The sequence below is a fragment of the Arvicanthis niloticus genome, chromosome 28, assembly GCF_011762505.2.
Source record: "Arvicanthis niloticus isolate mArvNil1 chromosome 28, mArvNil1.pat.X, whole genome shotgun sequence".
NCBI classification, from domain to species: Eukaryota; Metazoa; Chordata; class Mammalia; order Rodentia; family Muridae; genus Arvicanthis; species Arvicanthis niloticus.
Window position 1 is genome coordinate 8,210,810 of NC_133436.1, and position 16,180 is coordinate 8,226,989.

General features: G+C 45.6%; 1 protein-coding gene across 2 annotated transcripts in view; it reads right to left on the reverse strand.

Annotated features, from left to right (window-relative positions):
* Positions 1–16,180, reverse strand: part of Map3k4 (mitogen-activated protein kinase kinase kinase 4) — a 90,436-nt gene that overhangs the window by 5,643 nt on the left and 68,613 nt on the right. Inside the window, exons 13-25 of one of the 2 annotated variants that reach the window (XM_076926650.1) lie at positions 15,751–15,884; positions 14,798–14,876; positions 14,296–14,362; positions 11,998–12,094; positions 11,137–11,295; positions 8,498–8,598; positions 7,910–7,990; positions 6,293–6,484; positions 5,289–5,359; positions 4,204–4,320; positions 3,335–3,494; positions 929–1,051; positions 433–539 (exon numbers count right to left, since the gene is read on the reverse strand). In XM_076926650.1, the coding sequence (XP_076782765.1) occupies positions 433–539; positions 929–1,051; positions 3,335–3,494; positions 4,204–4,320; positions 5,289–5,359; positions 6,293–6,484; positions 7,910–7,990; positions 8,498–8,598; positions 11,137–11,295; positions 11,998–12,094; positions 14,296–14,362; positions 14,798–14,876; positions 15,751–15,884 (1,488 nt within the window). The remainder of the gene's footprint in view (positions 1–432; positions 540–928; positions 1,052–3,334; positions 3,495–4,203; positions 4,321–5,288; positions 5,360–6,292; positions 6,485–7,909; positions 7,991–8,497; positions 8,599–11,136; positions 11,296–11,997; positions 12,095–14,295; positions 14,363–14,797; positions 14,877–15,750; positions 15,885–16,180) is intronic. The other variant, XM_076926651.1, reaches the window with a different exon arrangement.

Below are 16,180 nucleotides of genomic sequence, written 5' to 3' on the forward strand. Positions count from 1 at the left end.
GTCCTAACCAGAAAGTCCTAAATAGTCCTCAACTTTGTCAAATCTTGCACAGTTTCAGAATTTACAGACTGCCATGAAGAAATCTGATCCATCTGGAGTTGTCCAGAGTGAGGGATAAAGATCTCCCACACACTGGCATCAGTCAAATAGACTGTCTTTTCTCTATTTGTTGGCACGGATAGGTTATGTTTCTCTGCTTAACCTCAAAGCTGAAACATAAACTCAGTCCTAGGAGCTCTCTGTGACCCTATGTGTACCCTATGGACAGGTGTTTCTCAGTTATTTCTCTGAACCTTTCTGCACCTTATCATGAGCTCCACTGATTCTCTGGTCATGAGCTCAAGTTGGAAGGTATCCACAGCACTTAGGATAAAGCCTCAGTTCTGTGGGTGACCTGCATGGAGTCTTCCTTCTGGTTCACAGGGAGCTTACCTTGCCAGTCACCATCTCTATGACGACACACCCCAAACTCCAGATATCTGCCGCACGTCCGTGGCCTTCTCCTTTGGCTCGGGTAATAACTTCAGGGGCCATGTAAGCTTTACAGTCAGATATGGGAATAGCACGGGTTACCAACACAGCACTACATATCAACAGCACCAGACAAGCACCATGTTAATAATCCTCGTTGATGTCCTTCATCCAGGGACAGGCAGCACATGTTGAAAGCTTTCATTCTCAAGTCAACTTGAGGGACATTTTAGGGACAGAATTTTGTTTTAAAAAGCAACTCTGACTGCTAAAATTTCTAGTAAACTGTATTCTTAATTAAAACAGGGAATTCAACCTAATACCAAACAACTATACCAAGCAGTTAGCATGTAACTGGTGATTTAACCAGCAGTTTCAATCCTAATGCTAAGCCCCTCCTGAGAGGGAAAGAGGCCTTCCTCAGGTCAGAGCTCAGAGCCGCTGGACGAGCCCTTACCTGCTGTTCCTAGGGTGCTGTTCACCTCGCCAGGCATGGTCTGGGCATTGTTTTTAAGTTTTACTGAGCATCCAAAATCTCCCAGTTTGATCAGTCCAGACGACGTAAGGAAGATATTGGCACCTAAACAGAAATAAGCAGTGAGTGGGCTCTGAAACACAAATGTGGGTACCTCAAGATGCTCACATGGTAACCCAGACACCAAAGACTTCATTCACAAACTAAATAAAACGGAGTTTTGTGGAACTCCACTTCCAATGAGCAACCACAGGAAAATGTATGGACCACAACTACAAACTAACGCAAATCAACAGACTTCAGAGCAGACACCCAGAACTGGCAGACACACAATTCATCAAAAACTCAAACACACTTACAGAGTTTTATAGAAAATCCAGCCATGGGTGGAAGTGCCTGAGCATTGTGACCATTTGCTAAGGGCAGGCTCTCCTCTGTGTGTCCTTGTCAGACAAGGATGTACAGAAGAGAACCCACAAACACTGGGGACTGCAGAGTTCCACAGAGGCCACCTCTGAGCTCATTTTAACTGTAACTGATAACAGTGCTGTGTATTTTCCCATTCCAGTGTTCCTACAATCAACACACACACCCTTCACACTCCTGAGGGGACGTGGGGTCACTGCTCGTCTCAGGGCAGCTTGGTTAGGATAAATAAGACAGCATGACTGACATTAAGTCATACAACACACCTTAAAAAGTAACACAGTGTTCACACTGGATACTCATGAACTTCTTTCTCACAGTCCATCCTCACTAGCTAGAGCCTCCCAGAGTTGGTCTCTACAACAACTGCACAGTAGCATTTTGAAACTGTTCTCTATCTGGCCATTCTTAATGACAAAGCATTTGATGAGGTCACCAGTGAGCTAAACTGACTTAGGGCTCAGAGGATCCAGCGTGGGGATATACAGACTGAGTGTGGAGTGTGGAGTAGGACAACTGGATCTGGCCAGGGACAGCTAAGCAAATGCCGAGACTGACCCAGCCATGTGGCACAGGACAGGCAGGCTCAAGCTAGCATAGCAGACCCAGGCCAAAGCAGCTTCCAGCGTAACTGCCCAGAACTGGGTCTAGACCTTGGTCAGCTACTCTCTTGGGACGGAAAAGCATACGCACACAAACTTTACCTCCAAAGACACAGCTGCATGGTCTGTCTCACAGGCATTTTGGATTCACTCAGTTCATGTACTTACAACATGCATTTGGACAGGAGAGCACAAAGACCTTGACACAGGTTAGGAAAGGGAGGTTTGTAACGAGTGTTCAGCGAGCACAGAGTAAGCTACATCAAAGCAGGCTGCAGAAGCAGCGCACTTCATTTCCAGGAAACTGATTTCTCTCAAGTGGGCTGCACGGGTGACAGTGAGGACTTTATAATGCACAGACATCTGGGTTCTGTCATTTCTTGGCACAAGGCCCACTTTAGAAGCACTTAAAGTGAAGGCATATCCACCTGAAGAAGTAACAGGTGTGAAGGCACATCCACCTGAAGAAGTAACAGGTGTGAAGGCACATCCACCTGAAGAAGTAACAACAGGTGTGAAGGCACATCCACCTGAAGAAGTAACAGGTGTGAAGGCATAGCCACCTGAAGAAGTAACAACAGGTGTGAAGGTACATCCACCTGAAGAAGTAACAGGTGTGAAGGCACATCCACCTGAAGAAGTAACAAGTGTGAAGGCACATCCACCTGAAGAAGTAACAGGTGTGAAGGCACATCCACCTGAAGAAGTAACAGGTGTGAAAGCACATCCACCTGAAGAAGTAACAACAGGTGTGAAGGCACATCCACCTAAAGAAGTAACAGGTGTGAAGGCACATCCACCTGAAGAAGTAACAGGTGTGAAGGCACATCCACCTGAAGAAGTAACAGGTGTGAAGGCACATCCACCTGAAGAAGTTAATAACAGGTGTGAAGACACACCCACCTGAAGAAGTAACAGGTGTAAAGGCACATCCACCTGAAGAAGTAACAGGTGTGAAGGCACATCCACCTGAAGAAGTAACAACAGGTGTGAAGGCACATCCACCTGAAGACGTAACAGGTGTGAAGGCACATCCACCTGAAGAAGTAACAACAGGTGTAAAGGCACATCCACCTGAAGAAGTAACAACAGGTGTGAAGGCACATCCACCTGAAGAAGTAACAACAGGTGTGAAGGCACATCCACCTGAAGAAGTAACAACAGGTGTGAAGGCACATCCACCTGAAGAAGTAACAACAGGTGTGAAGGCACATCCACCTGAAGACGTAACAGGTGTGAAGGCACATCCACCTGAAGAAGTAACAGGTGTGAAGGCACATCCACCTGAAGAAGTAACAGGTGGCATGGGAGCACCATGACTGAACCCACTATGGGCTGGACAGCAGGAGGTAAGGAGTACCTTTGATGTCTCGGTGAACGATGCCGTGCTCATGGAGGACGTTGATGGCAACGGTGATCTGCTTGGAATACAACCTGATGACATGCTCCTGAAGGCCCAGCCTCGACACCTCCTCTAGTGTGCCCTCGTCACAGTACTCCATGAAGATGTACATTTCTTCCTGGGGAAGCAACACAACAGCTACGCTTTGACTGTCTTTCCATGAATGGCATGAACACTGCAAACCCCAGGGCCCAAACATAGGAATCATCTTCCTCCTGCTGGGGTGTAGACGACACCCTGAGTGCTGAAGGAGTGGTACAGCTGCGCCTGACTCTCCTCAGAGGGGCTGCCTGCCTCCTGTCTGGGATGGTACAGTTCGTTTGGTCAGATCTGAGAATCACAGAGGTAACTAGTAGCCATTCTGAGACTACCCGCCATGCAACCTTAGACAGGGAATGACAGCCATGCCTGCAGGTGTTATCAAGTACTGAAACACATCCTTGTCAATCACAAATCTATTAGTGAAAACAATGACAATTGAGCCCTGGCAGCTCTGGCTCCTGGCAGCACATTGTGAGTGGCTTATTCCCTGTCCCATCGCTCAACACAGAGTGGTCTTAGCTTTCTTCCTATTCCATGCAGGTCGACTATATCAGAGAGAAGAATGACTATCTCAGAGCGGCAAGCGGCAGAGTGGCAGGATGGGTGCATGAGAAGTCTGCCTGCCAGGATACATGCTGGGCTCACTACTGTAGTCTGCGACTTAATTTCAGGAAAAAAGCCAGTTTCAGAAAGAAGGCAGTTACTGTGCTCTGCACTGGGAAGACCTGGGATGCAGGACTGGGCTGCTCTGTGCCCCGCTCACCAGTGCGGTGAGAGCTGCTTACCCTGTGAAGCTCCACGCCAAAGTACCGGACCAGGTTGGGGTGCTTGATGCCTTCAAAAATTTTCAACTCGTCTGCAGTTTCCTTGATAGTCTTATGGTCGTTAGGCTGAAATCGAATCTGGAAAAGGACAATTATGATGACTACAGATACTGTCTGTGCCGTGAAGCTGTCTCCTGACGTGTCGGTTCGTAGGCCTTAGGACGGGGCAGCACATCAAAGGCTTTCCTTGACTTCGTTTCCTCTCACAGTTGGTCTTACAGTTAGAAGACAACATGGATGGATCTGAGTGACTCCACCTGACAGGCCCATGGTTGCTGCTGGGCTCTACGAGTCAGTGACTGTGCAGCTTGTGCGCCTGCTTTTGGCCTTCCAGATCAATCTGAACTGTTAAAAATGTGCCTATGGGCAGTCATATGGCACTCACAGCCTAAAGAGTGACTTTCCAGTTAACAAAATACGAGGCGGTAAACAGGCTTGATTCAATCGCACCACAGTGTCTACATACTCAACACATTTTCTAAGCCATAATATATAGTTATATTGTCAATCAAAATTTTATATTTTGTCAGTTAAAATTTGCAAACGTTAAAACAAAGGAGAGTAATGACATATTTGGTGAAAATTAAAACCGCATAGCAGCCTGGCAAGGTCTCCAATAACCCGTCCATCACCCTCGGTCCCCACACAGCTGGGAGGCCTCCGGTGGCTGTTCCTCAGCTTCCCCAGCTCTTGCCCGTCCTCACTTCTGAGTCTCCCTGGCTTCTCCTCACACGTGCCCACAGAGTGTGAGTGGTGGCTCCATTTCCTCAGCCTTCCTCACTTTCCCCAGCTGCTTCCACAGGCTTGCCCACCTGATTAGCAGTAGAATCAGCTGAGATCCTGATCTCCTGAATCCCTTACGGAGTCATCAACTCCACTAAGGAATCTCAGGGCAGCTGCAGCTGGATCCAACTGTCAAATGCTCAAACACAGGACCCAGGCCCAGTAACTCAGAGTCCTGGGGCAAGCTATATGCACAAGTGTCATAAACGGAACCTAAATCACCCAGATTTATCTACAGGAAGGCCCAGAGAACCACGACTCACCTCCTTCATGGCCATCAGCTCCCCTGTGTCGACGCTGATGCAGGTGTACACTTTTCCATACTGTCCTTCTCCTGTGGAAAACACAAACAGGCCACTCTTCCAGCCATTACAGACAGCAGTCGGGGAGCTTACAATAACTCTGACTCTGGACTATGTTTACAGAGGCACCATTATGCTCACTCTAGCTTGCTACTTAAGACTACAGGAGCCCTTAGTGTTCCCTGCTAGCCAAAGTCTGGGCAATCGTGTCAATGCACACCTATCTGTAAATGTCACAGTGACACAGAAATGTGCTTTAGGAAACCCAAAGAGCTATGAAGATAGGGAAGCAGTGTGCTGTTCCCCTCAAGGGGTCTGGGCTGGGACTGGGGCAGAATGGAGTGGCCAATAGCATGTCTGGACGCTCCCTGGCCACACTGCTACAGGACCTCAAGTGTGAGGGGAAGCTTCCAAGGCTGCTTCTGGGACCCTAAACCAAGGACGTATGATAAAGGAGATCAAGAGCGACAGTTAGGATGACTTGCAGGATATTTGACTGCACTAAGGTAGGACTAGGAATCTCCAGTTTCCTAGGGCTCACAGAGTTCTCACAACTATGCTTGCCTGTCACATTTAATGCTCGACAGAGAAATGTATTTAAGTGCATGAAGAGTCTTGGATATGATACTCTACCACTAGTTATTTTGTTAAGAGTAATTTCACTTAGAAATCAATTAACTACAAAAATATTTGGGGGGGGAGTAAGGGAGAGACTCTCCTGTCCTGATTTATATCTAGTTTCTTCTCAAATAATATTCTCATGGGGATAAAAGAACACAGATGAAGAGAGCCAAAGTTCAGTAGTTCTCAAATGGAAACTTCTAGAATTATTGAATTTAATGCATTAAACTATCTAAAAGTATTTTCTCAATTTTCATTTTGTATTGTAAATGTGAAAAAAGAATTACATGACAAACACTAGGACGAGTGTCATTGTTGGCGCAATAACCCCTTGGCGTCCTCACCAATTTTGTTTCCTCTTTGCCACTTAAATGTCACCTTCCTCAGTCCAACATGCATGACGTTATCATAGGACTTAGGGGTATCACACACTTGACCGATGATATTCTTTCTCCTCATCTCTCGATACCTCCTCTCTTCAAACAGTCGGACTGACTTCTGGATAGCTTCTATGGGCCCCTGCTTAGAGGCCGAGTCTGCAGAAAGACGCGAAATTATCAGTCCCATCATGAAGGGAAGTTGGTTTCCAAGAGGACACAGAGAAAACAGCAACACGTGATCTCTGTCCATGTTCCTCACATGATGTAATTTCCTTTTCCTTAGCCAGCACATGGCATTCCATGTTATGTGTGTATGAGCGCACATGCATGTGTGTGACATTTATCACAGCCTCTGCTGATGGACACTAAGGCTGGTCACGTTCATACTTACCAGCCATTAATGGGTTACATACAACCCATGATGTAGCTACCTGAGAGCTTCAGCTTTGTCTAGGAGACAAAGAGATCTTTGAAGATCTGGATGGCTATAAGGTTAATTCAAAAAGTGACATTTCCAAAGACTTATGTTTTTGTAGTTGTTGTTTTGTTTTTTTTTGAGACAGGGTTTCTCAGTGTAGCCCTGGCTGTTCTGAAACTCACTCTGTAGACCAGGCTTGGCCTCAAACTCAGAAATCTGCCTGCCTCTATCTCCCAAGTGCTGGGATTAAAGGTGTGTGCCACCACTGCCCGGCTAAAATTTATGTTTTAATTAGCTTATTTTGCTATCTATCAATTGTTTTTTTAAATCCTGGAAAGGAAATCTAGTTTTTTGGCTTTTTTTTTTCCCCCAAATACCTGATACACTAGGTTTGTCTGGACACATTCTTTTACAACTGAGGCTGTGGACCCCAGTGTCAAAATACCTGTGAAAAGATATCTTAAACTAATGAGCCTTTCTTCAGAAGACTTGGACTTTAATATGCCACTGGGAATTGCAGCTTTTCTGAGAGGGACATAGTCCTAGTGGTTCCCAATTTTACCTAATCACCAGGTATTTGTTTTCAAAAGGAGGGCAGACTCAGGGCCACCACCATGTCCAGGGTAACCACAGTTATAGGCAGACTAACGCAGAGACTGGTTCTCAGTTTCTGGACTTAGGTCCAGAAGTCTCTCCCTCAATATACACAGATCTGCACAGGGCTGGCCAACTATCTCACCACAGCTGTTTCTTGCTGCAACCCAGCTCTGAAGCCCAATGTTAACCTAATGCATCCACCTGCTGAAATCACTGCACTAGAACTCTAACCCTGCCCCCATTTCCTCCTCAATTCAGCTGACAGGACGATCTCACAGTAACTTATTAATCACCACCTCCCAGCAGCCAAAGTTCTTTCTCCAATTTCTTGGCATGAAGATGAATGCTTCCATTCACAAGTACTGACACCATCAAGGGATTGTGCCAACTACTAAAGGATGAGCACATCCAAAGGCCTTTGTAACACACTGCATGAAACAGAAGCTGTTCAGAAAGGCCATGGTGGGTACTGTGATGTCAGAGGTACCAATGAGGTCACAGTGCTAATACGTGAGATCTAAGGACTCGGAGCCTGAACACTGACACGTGCGACTCCTCTCTCATACCTTTGGTCTGGCTGATGAGTGTTCGAAGTTCCCAGCTTCTCCGTGTTGATCCACTTGAGTCACTTCGAGGATATGCTGGCTCTGCAGGAAGTGGTTTTCATACAAATTAAGGTTTATGGAAAAACTACACCCTGCTGCAGTGGTGAATGGCACCATCACTGGCAATCTGCTCTTACTGCTGACTCTGGTGAGGCTCGTGTGTCTATTCATGTCTAGAAAATGGCCCCTAATGAAGACACTGTTAGAGACTTGAACCTTCCATAATTGACAACAGAACTGCACAAGAACAGCATTCTGGGGAACCCTATTTAAGAGGCAGCTTGGGGGGCTGTCACCATATTACAACAATCAGAGTAATAGTTCTGTATTTGAGTAAGAGTGCTCAACAATTAAAATATCAAAAGTGATATTTCTGTAAAACACAAGGAAGAAGATTTTGAATACACAACACTGCTCTGAACGGCCAGGTCAGCAGGCTCCTCAAGCCTGGTGGCTCCCCACATTCCTGTGGACTCAAGGGCATCAGGGCTGGTGACTAAGATGAATACCAATGCTCTGGAGAATGCATGGTGTCAGCATGACTCTCACCATCTCGCTCTTCTGTGGGGCTCGAGTGCCGGCTCAGAGACCTGAACTGCAGTTCTGCGGCTATGGAGGCCAAGCGGTCGTTTTCAGGGACACTGGAACCCCTGTTTTAACATCAGCAGAACAAAACAAACCCAACTGAGCTATCAAGTGAATACAGCATAAAATGAAAGGTCTGTGAGGTTCTTCTAGAATCCTGATTCTCAACAGGACGGTATTGTCAGGGAGCATTTGCAACTGGCATCTAGTGGGCAGAGGACACATGGGCAAGCCCCACAAAATCTATCACCCAAATAAACAAGGTTACCATTGACATAGGGTCTCTCCTAGGGACTGACAGGAAGCCCCCAAGTTTGTTCATTCTACGTTAATAACAGAAACAAGAAAAGCTCCACGGTCTAAGCCTAGAGTGGATAAGGTTTTATTAAACAAATCAGGTAATGTTTAAGTTGCCAACATTATATTAAAATATTACCAACATATATTTAAATATTTAATTGTAACAAGAGTGCTAAAACCATTACATGGTTCAAAAGATTGCAAATCTTTAGCAGTAAGAAAGGAATGCCTAACAGTTTCTCAGGCAGTCGCCAAGCAGCTGGAGAGCAAGAGACTCAGCATGTTAGAGACAGAGTTAGACAGCTGCGCTTCTAACATGAACTGTTCAGTAAGAATGAGAATGAGCTCACAAGGGCAAAGCTGGGATTAAGCAGGACACGTTAGATTACAGTTCATGTACCCAAAGACCACACAAAAATGTGTGTGCGCGCGCAAGTGTGTAGAAGTGTGGTACCTGTGGGCAGGCCCTGTGAGCAGGCCTGGAGCAGCACGGTTACTGCAGCCATGGCCCTCAGCCTGGGCTAGTCTGTGTCTACCTGATGTCGGCACCACATCTGCTGTTTGTGGGTCCTCGGAATAGCTCTGGTGGTACTTGAGGGCCAGGCTACTAACAGAAGGAAGGACACACAGTCCACTCCTAAGCAAAGCAGGGCCATATCTGGGAGGCTACAGGGGTCACTCGGTATCTCTACCTTCTCGCTTTCCTGAAGATTACATAAGTCAATTTTGTAACTTTCAGAAATTTTTGTAAAGGTAAAAGGCAAGAGGCACCCTTGGTATATCTGTGAATGTGACGTAAGTGTCTGCGGTGAATTGCAAAGGTCGCCAGTTTCTGTGGAGTAAACCAGCTTGAAACAGGGTTGAAAACCTATAGGTAGTTCCTGAGCCACACTGAAAACTGGCCAGATCTGGCACACCAAGCACTGAAAAAAAAATGTTTTCAAGTGAATACTGGTGATAAAATTTCAGCCCAGAATAGCTATTTCCAAGATCAATAAAATAAAATTAAGACATCACTGAACACTGGGGGCAGGAGGCACGCTGTGGGCTGACGCTACTGTCACAGCGCAGGGTACCCTTTTCAGGCCCATACTGCACTATGATTGGGCTCTCAGGGATAAGCAACAGGCCTGAGCAAGAAGGCACCTGCCTGGCAGGCCTCTCCTGCAGGCAGGAGTCTTGGACTCACATACATATCTTTGTGGGACTTTGCTTTTTCTATGCGTGTTCACAAACTTTGTTCCTATGTATTAAAAATATAAAAATAAAAAACTTCAAAACTGTGCTGTTGCAAAAGCCACTGGAGGTCGAGTGGACCTGAATTACGACTAAGATCTACACAAGGCTCCACAGAGACGATCAGATGCCATTGATGTACAGGTGAAGTTGGAGGGGAAGACTGCCCGCACCGGCTCCTCCACCTTACAGAGGCAGGTGTCTCCAGGCCAGCAGTGAAACATCTTGAGTGACATGGATGCAGCAGCTGGGAAGCTGGCTACCGCCCCTGATTCTGAACACACACTAATGAAAATCTCGGTGGCTCCCCATGGCGAGATGGAAGCAGCATGAAGACTTATGCCATGGAATTCTCCAATACCAAAACAAGCAGGAAATGGGAGCTTTAATATTTATTTTACTTTGTTGTTAATGATTAAGCTTAAATTTAAAATTTTAAGGTTATGGACATTTATGACTAAAAATTAGGAATATTAATTGTTTTTAATGAGTAGCAATACTAGGAATGTTTGCAGAAATCTTAGACTGTTAAGGACTAGTGTCAGTGTGACATCATCTCAGTTGTCTGAGCTGCAAGGCCACACAGTCTGCCCTGCTTTCATACTGCTTCTTCCTGGGTACTATATCTGGCCGTCTCCCAGACACCACTCCTTCTGGGTGCCTCTCCACAACTGGCCTTCCTACCGCACAAGAACGCTGGTGGGGCCCCTTCTGCTCAGACGCTGGCTGAGATTAAGAAAGAACTGCTTTGCTCTGACCTGGAAAAGGCTGCCAGGCCCAGCCACAAGTCCCTTGTGCACCCCAGGATCTTTCCTCGAGTGCAGTAAGGTGAAGACTGGCAGAGCCAGGGGTCATTTTAGCTCACGCTGGCTCCGAAGAAGAAACATTATCCTCAGAAACTGCTCTGCTTCTGCTGCCTGCTGCCAGGGTCTGGAGGCTCTGACAACCCAGAGGGGACCCCAGCACCCACAGTTGTCACCCTGTGACACATCCTGATGCTCAGCACCCCCTGGAAGGGCATGAGGGACAATGGGATGGGAGAAACACTGCTGGTGTACTGGGACTACCTGGTATCAGGGGCAGTGTTGACAGGTTTGGCCGGCGCAGAGTCACCACCACCTGGGCCAGGGCGGCCAGCAGCAGTGGTGGCGGCGGCGGCAGCAACAGCAGCAGCAGCAGCAACAGAGTTGCCATGGTTCCGAGTGTCGGAAGGCACGCTCCGGGTGCTAAGGCAAGAAGAAAGGCTTCAGGAACACAGGTAAGAAAAGGGGAGGTACTGGTATCTAATACACAGGTAGGAAATGAAAAAAAAAATCTTTAAAATATAAAATGCACATTGCTACTTGAGAGTTCTGGTCTATGTGTTGGGGGAAAAAAGGCCCTGACCTAGAAAACCCTACCACAGGAGATTGGCTTGCCAAAGGCACTAAAGTGGGAAGAGAACACTCACTCCCAAAGTCACAGAAACGCTGATTCTAGAGGATCAGTGTGAACCTGGGTGTGTTTCTGGACCCTCAACCTAATCACACTATACACACTCACACACGTCTAGAGTGGACTGGTCACTCCAACTTTCTCCACTGTTAAAGAGACGCTCAGAGCTGCGATTACATGTTCACTGTACTTTACATGTTTTCCTAAGCTTATTTTTCCAAGAAAGAAAAAGAACGACTCCAAAGCCAGAAAGCACTCGGTGGCTGGGGTTATAAAGAAGCTGGAGGCTAACTCATCTTAAAGAGGCAGGTCTGCCTTCCTTTGCAGCTGAGGCACTGTGCTGTGTCCTCAAGATAACACAGAGAAGAGCTTCAGGCAGCATGTGACCATCAGAAGGACAAGCACCGAGCTCCCGAGCAAGCGCCCAGACGACTGCAGAGCAGGAGCATGCGGAGGGAGCAGAGACGAGCCCGTGACGCAGGAGCAGCAGATACCTGAATCCTTCTGGAGTTGGGATGATGAGGTGAGGGTTGGGAGGGTCACTGTGGCATCGGGGCACCTTCACAGGGCGGGGGCTGTTCCGATGGATAGCTGCCGAAAATGGCAACAAAACAAACTCATTAGGGCGGGCAACGGGAAACTCATGCCAAGTCTCTGTGTAAATGGGATGGCGATTGACTTCAACAATGAACAAGACAAATTCACTCACAGGGTGAAAAAATATGCAAGTTCCACCAAATATGTCACCTTAAAAGTCTGTAAAGTTATGTTATGCATTCAAACTTTCCTGCACTGAAACCACACTTCGGTAAACATCAGTGTCAACCGTGCACAGCATCTGCTGAACAAATAACCGGCATTCACCCAGTGAACCGCTGAGGCGTGTTGTCGGACGACTGCCTCCTAGATGTGAAGAAGATTCTGCACACAGATGCTTGTGCAGGTTCTGGGGTGGAGACCTCTGCACCTCACACATGCTACCATGCTCCACTACTTGACGCCAGGGCTCAGTGAAGGGACACACTAGCTTCTCCCTACAGTGCATTCCTTCTCTTCTCCCTTTAAATGGGGAAATACAGGACTGACATAGCTACAGTTCACGATGACATTCAAAATCAGATGTTATTACTGACAAGCCTCATGGTGATGGAGATTTGCAGGCCCAGCATGCAAAGAATGTGCTCGACCTGTCCGCTAGGTCCTAGTGCCAAAGTTAGATGAAACTCCAAGGAAAATGTTAAAACCAGTGATTTCCTACTACAAAATGGGCATGATTCCAGCTCTCTCTCCAGCTGGGTGGGGCAGAGACTGGCATGCCGGTACTCTCTCTATTCTAACGTGTCTTTCTCTTACGGTTGGTTGCTTTCTAGAGCCACCTTGTTTCTGTGTTCCCTGTGCTATGACGTCATCTCTTAATGTGCTAGCAGTTTTAGTCTACATACAGTTCACCCTAAACGGAAACCTTATGTCAGAGTCGTTCCCTCTTAATAGCATGGCATGTGGAAAATGTTCTGAGAAATCAAAGCAAACTCTGTTGCTGCTAGTGAGGCTGGGCAACAGTCTGAGGAGAGCAGCCCCCTGTGAAGCGCTCCTCTCCAGAATGCTCTGGAGCGGTTTTACAACAGCAACTGTCGATATCATGACAGCTTTGGGAAGAAAAGCATGGACAACTTACATTCTAAACAAAGGCAGTGATTAAGGCCCGCCCACTTTGATATTAAATTTTTATGCCTAGCAAGTAACTTTTAACCAGCATAGCTGATGGCCGGCAAACTTACCATTTCTGAACTACTTTATGCAATTCAAAGTTTCTATCTTGGAGTGAGTATGGCGTAACTGTGACTTTGCTTGACTCACAGACTGTGTCAAGAATAACACTGTCTTTCTGAATAAACATTTTCTTTTTTAAGGATTCAGAATACACTGCAAAACTGTTTGAAAATAAAATACTGTTTGTCTTGGCAAGAACAAAAACAAAAAAACTTTTTTTGGTTTTTGTTTTTCTAGACAGGGTTTCTCTGTGTAACCCAGGTTGTCCTGGAACTCACTCTGTAGACCAGGGTGGTTTCAAACTTAGAGATCTGCCTGTCTCTGCCTTCCAAGTGCTAGGATTAAAGGCATGTGTGGCCACCGCCCAGCTAAGAACTTCATTTTTTTAAAAAACTGAAACCAAGTCAATATTTATTCAAGTGAGCAGAGAAGTCAGAGAAACATCGGAAAAACAAACATGCCCTTCATGAGACAAGGAGGACCAGGGGAACTCCTCTTTCATGAGACAAGGGAAGACTAGGGGACCCCTCCTCTTTATGAGACAAAGAAGACCAGGGGACCCCTCCTTCATGAGATAAAGAGATGACCAGGGGACCCCTCCTTCATGAGATAAAGAAGACCAGGGGACCCCTCCTTCATGAGACAAGAGATGACCAGGGGACCCCTCCTTCATGAGATAAAGAGGACCAGGGGAACCCTCCTTCATGAGACAAGAGATGACCAGGGGACCCCTCCTTCATGAGATAAAGAGGACCAGGGGAACCCTCCTCATTTGCTCCATACACAAAGATTTTAACAAGGAGAGCAGGCTGCAGTATTAACACTAGAAAAACAAAAAAATGTATGGCTGCACCTTGTGCTGCCATTTTAATCTTCCTGTAGGGTATAGAATAATGACCATAGAATTCCCTGCATGAACTTCACCTCTGTCACCTTCTGAATACTCTTAAAAAAAAAAAAACTATTTTGTATACAGTTGGCTCATCAAAACCAGCAAGTGCTGGTCTCACCAAGGTACGAACCTGTGACAGGGCTGTGTGGCTTTCCTATGACGTGCCCAATGCACTCATTCATCAAGGCTTGCAAACTCTACAAACCAAAGAAAAATTTGATGATGATAAAGTAAATTCTTAATTATATCCTCAGCCCACTAGACTCAGTCTATTTGAAAGCAACATTTGACATTAAGTAAATATTTTTAGCTAGTTTGAGACAAAAGATACAAACATAAACTGGATATTTAACTTCACTTTAAAATGTATTACGAATTTTATTTTCATCAATAAAAGCAACATGGCAGACTATTCCCATAAAATAATGACATCTATAAGCAAAGATGCGTCTCCATAACCAGAAGGTAACATGATGGAATTTACATCTGTTACATTTGATGAGTCATCATCATCATCACAGGATGATGGTTCTCCTGAGAACCAGGACTCCATAAAGATTACACTGTCCAGGAGAGAGAGTGGCCAACTTGGTTCTTCTCTAACTGAAAAAGTATTTAGGAGTATGTCATACCAAGAAGTCATCTTCTGGTAAAGCTGAAATAAAGGCAGGTTCAATGGCTTGTAGGAAATCAAATCCTTGGGTGGCCCATCTGTAATATGAAAATATTCAACAGTCACATAATAGTTGGGGAAGTGCTGCATGAGTTACACACACTAACATTAGCGTAAAAGTAATTGGAAATTTACTGTACTATTAAAAAGACAAAAGATACAAGCATAAGTTGGACAGAAGTTAAATGCCATCTAATTAATATATTATAAATCCTATTTTCATAAATAAAAGCAACTTAGCAGACTAGTCTCCATAAAACAGTGACGCTCATATGCAAAGATGCAAGTGTCTCCATGTAATATGTAAATTAGATGTTATAAATGCTTGGTCTTTCCTGGGGGGAGGTGGCGGTGGTGGTTGTTTAAACACCTGAGCAGAATGAGCTTACAGTAACCTTTTTTTTTAAAAGAACAGGATGGCTTTTTAAAGTCAGTTATAACACCAAAAAGAAGCGTGCGGGAATTTAGGGGGACATGCATCATCTGTGAGCTAGCTGGTCACTCCAGGCTCCAGCTCTCCATTTAGCATGCAGTTAGTCTGCAGTGTTCTGCCTTGGAAGTGACTTCCAAGTGTCCCGTGTCTGCTCATCTTGATGACAGACTGCCCGGCCAGTCTTCACTCACACACTTTAGTGACAGCTTCATGCTACAGGGACAACTGCAGGGCGGCACACACAGGGACAATTTACACACTCCCCCCACGGATGCCTCTTAGGAGGCAGGCCATTTTGGACACATCACAGATTGTCTTTCCTCTAAGGTTAGTTACAGGCGGCATGTATACACACATCCATTTGAAAAGTACTGACTGAAACTGGGCTGGATGGTATGTTTCACGTGGTGCCCAGAAACAAGACCTGGGCAACCGCATGTGCCCACGTAGGGAACAGAGTGCCAGCTTCTCACTGTTACCTGGGTCTCGTGCCTCTGCCGCTCTCACATTTGGTCAGCACGTAATTCATCCACTTCTGGGCAAAGCTTATATACTTGTCTCCGATCTTCTGTCTGAATTCTCCAGACATCAAACGAACAACTTCTTTATGATACTGTAAGAAGATTTCATATATATCAGAATTAACCAGTCCATTCTAGCAATACCTACTGCAATACCTACAATAACACTGCATCTGACTAAAATGTCTTTTTCTAAAATTGAACAGTAAAATCTAATTAGTATGTATACTTTGAATAACCCATAGTATTATAAAATATAGTAAAAAAAAAAAGCTCAGTAAATACTTTATTTTTAAATTAGGAATGTACTTTTATGATACTAAACAGCTCTTAAATAAAGTTTAAGAATATAGTAGATAGATAGCTGTGAGTAGAAAATTAAAATCTG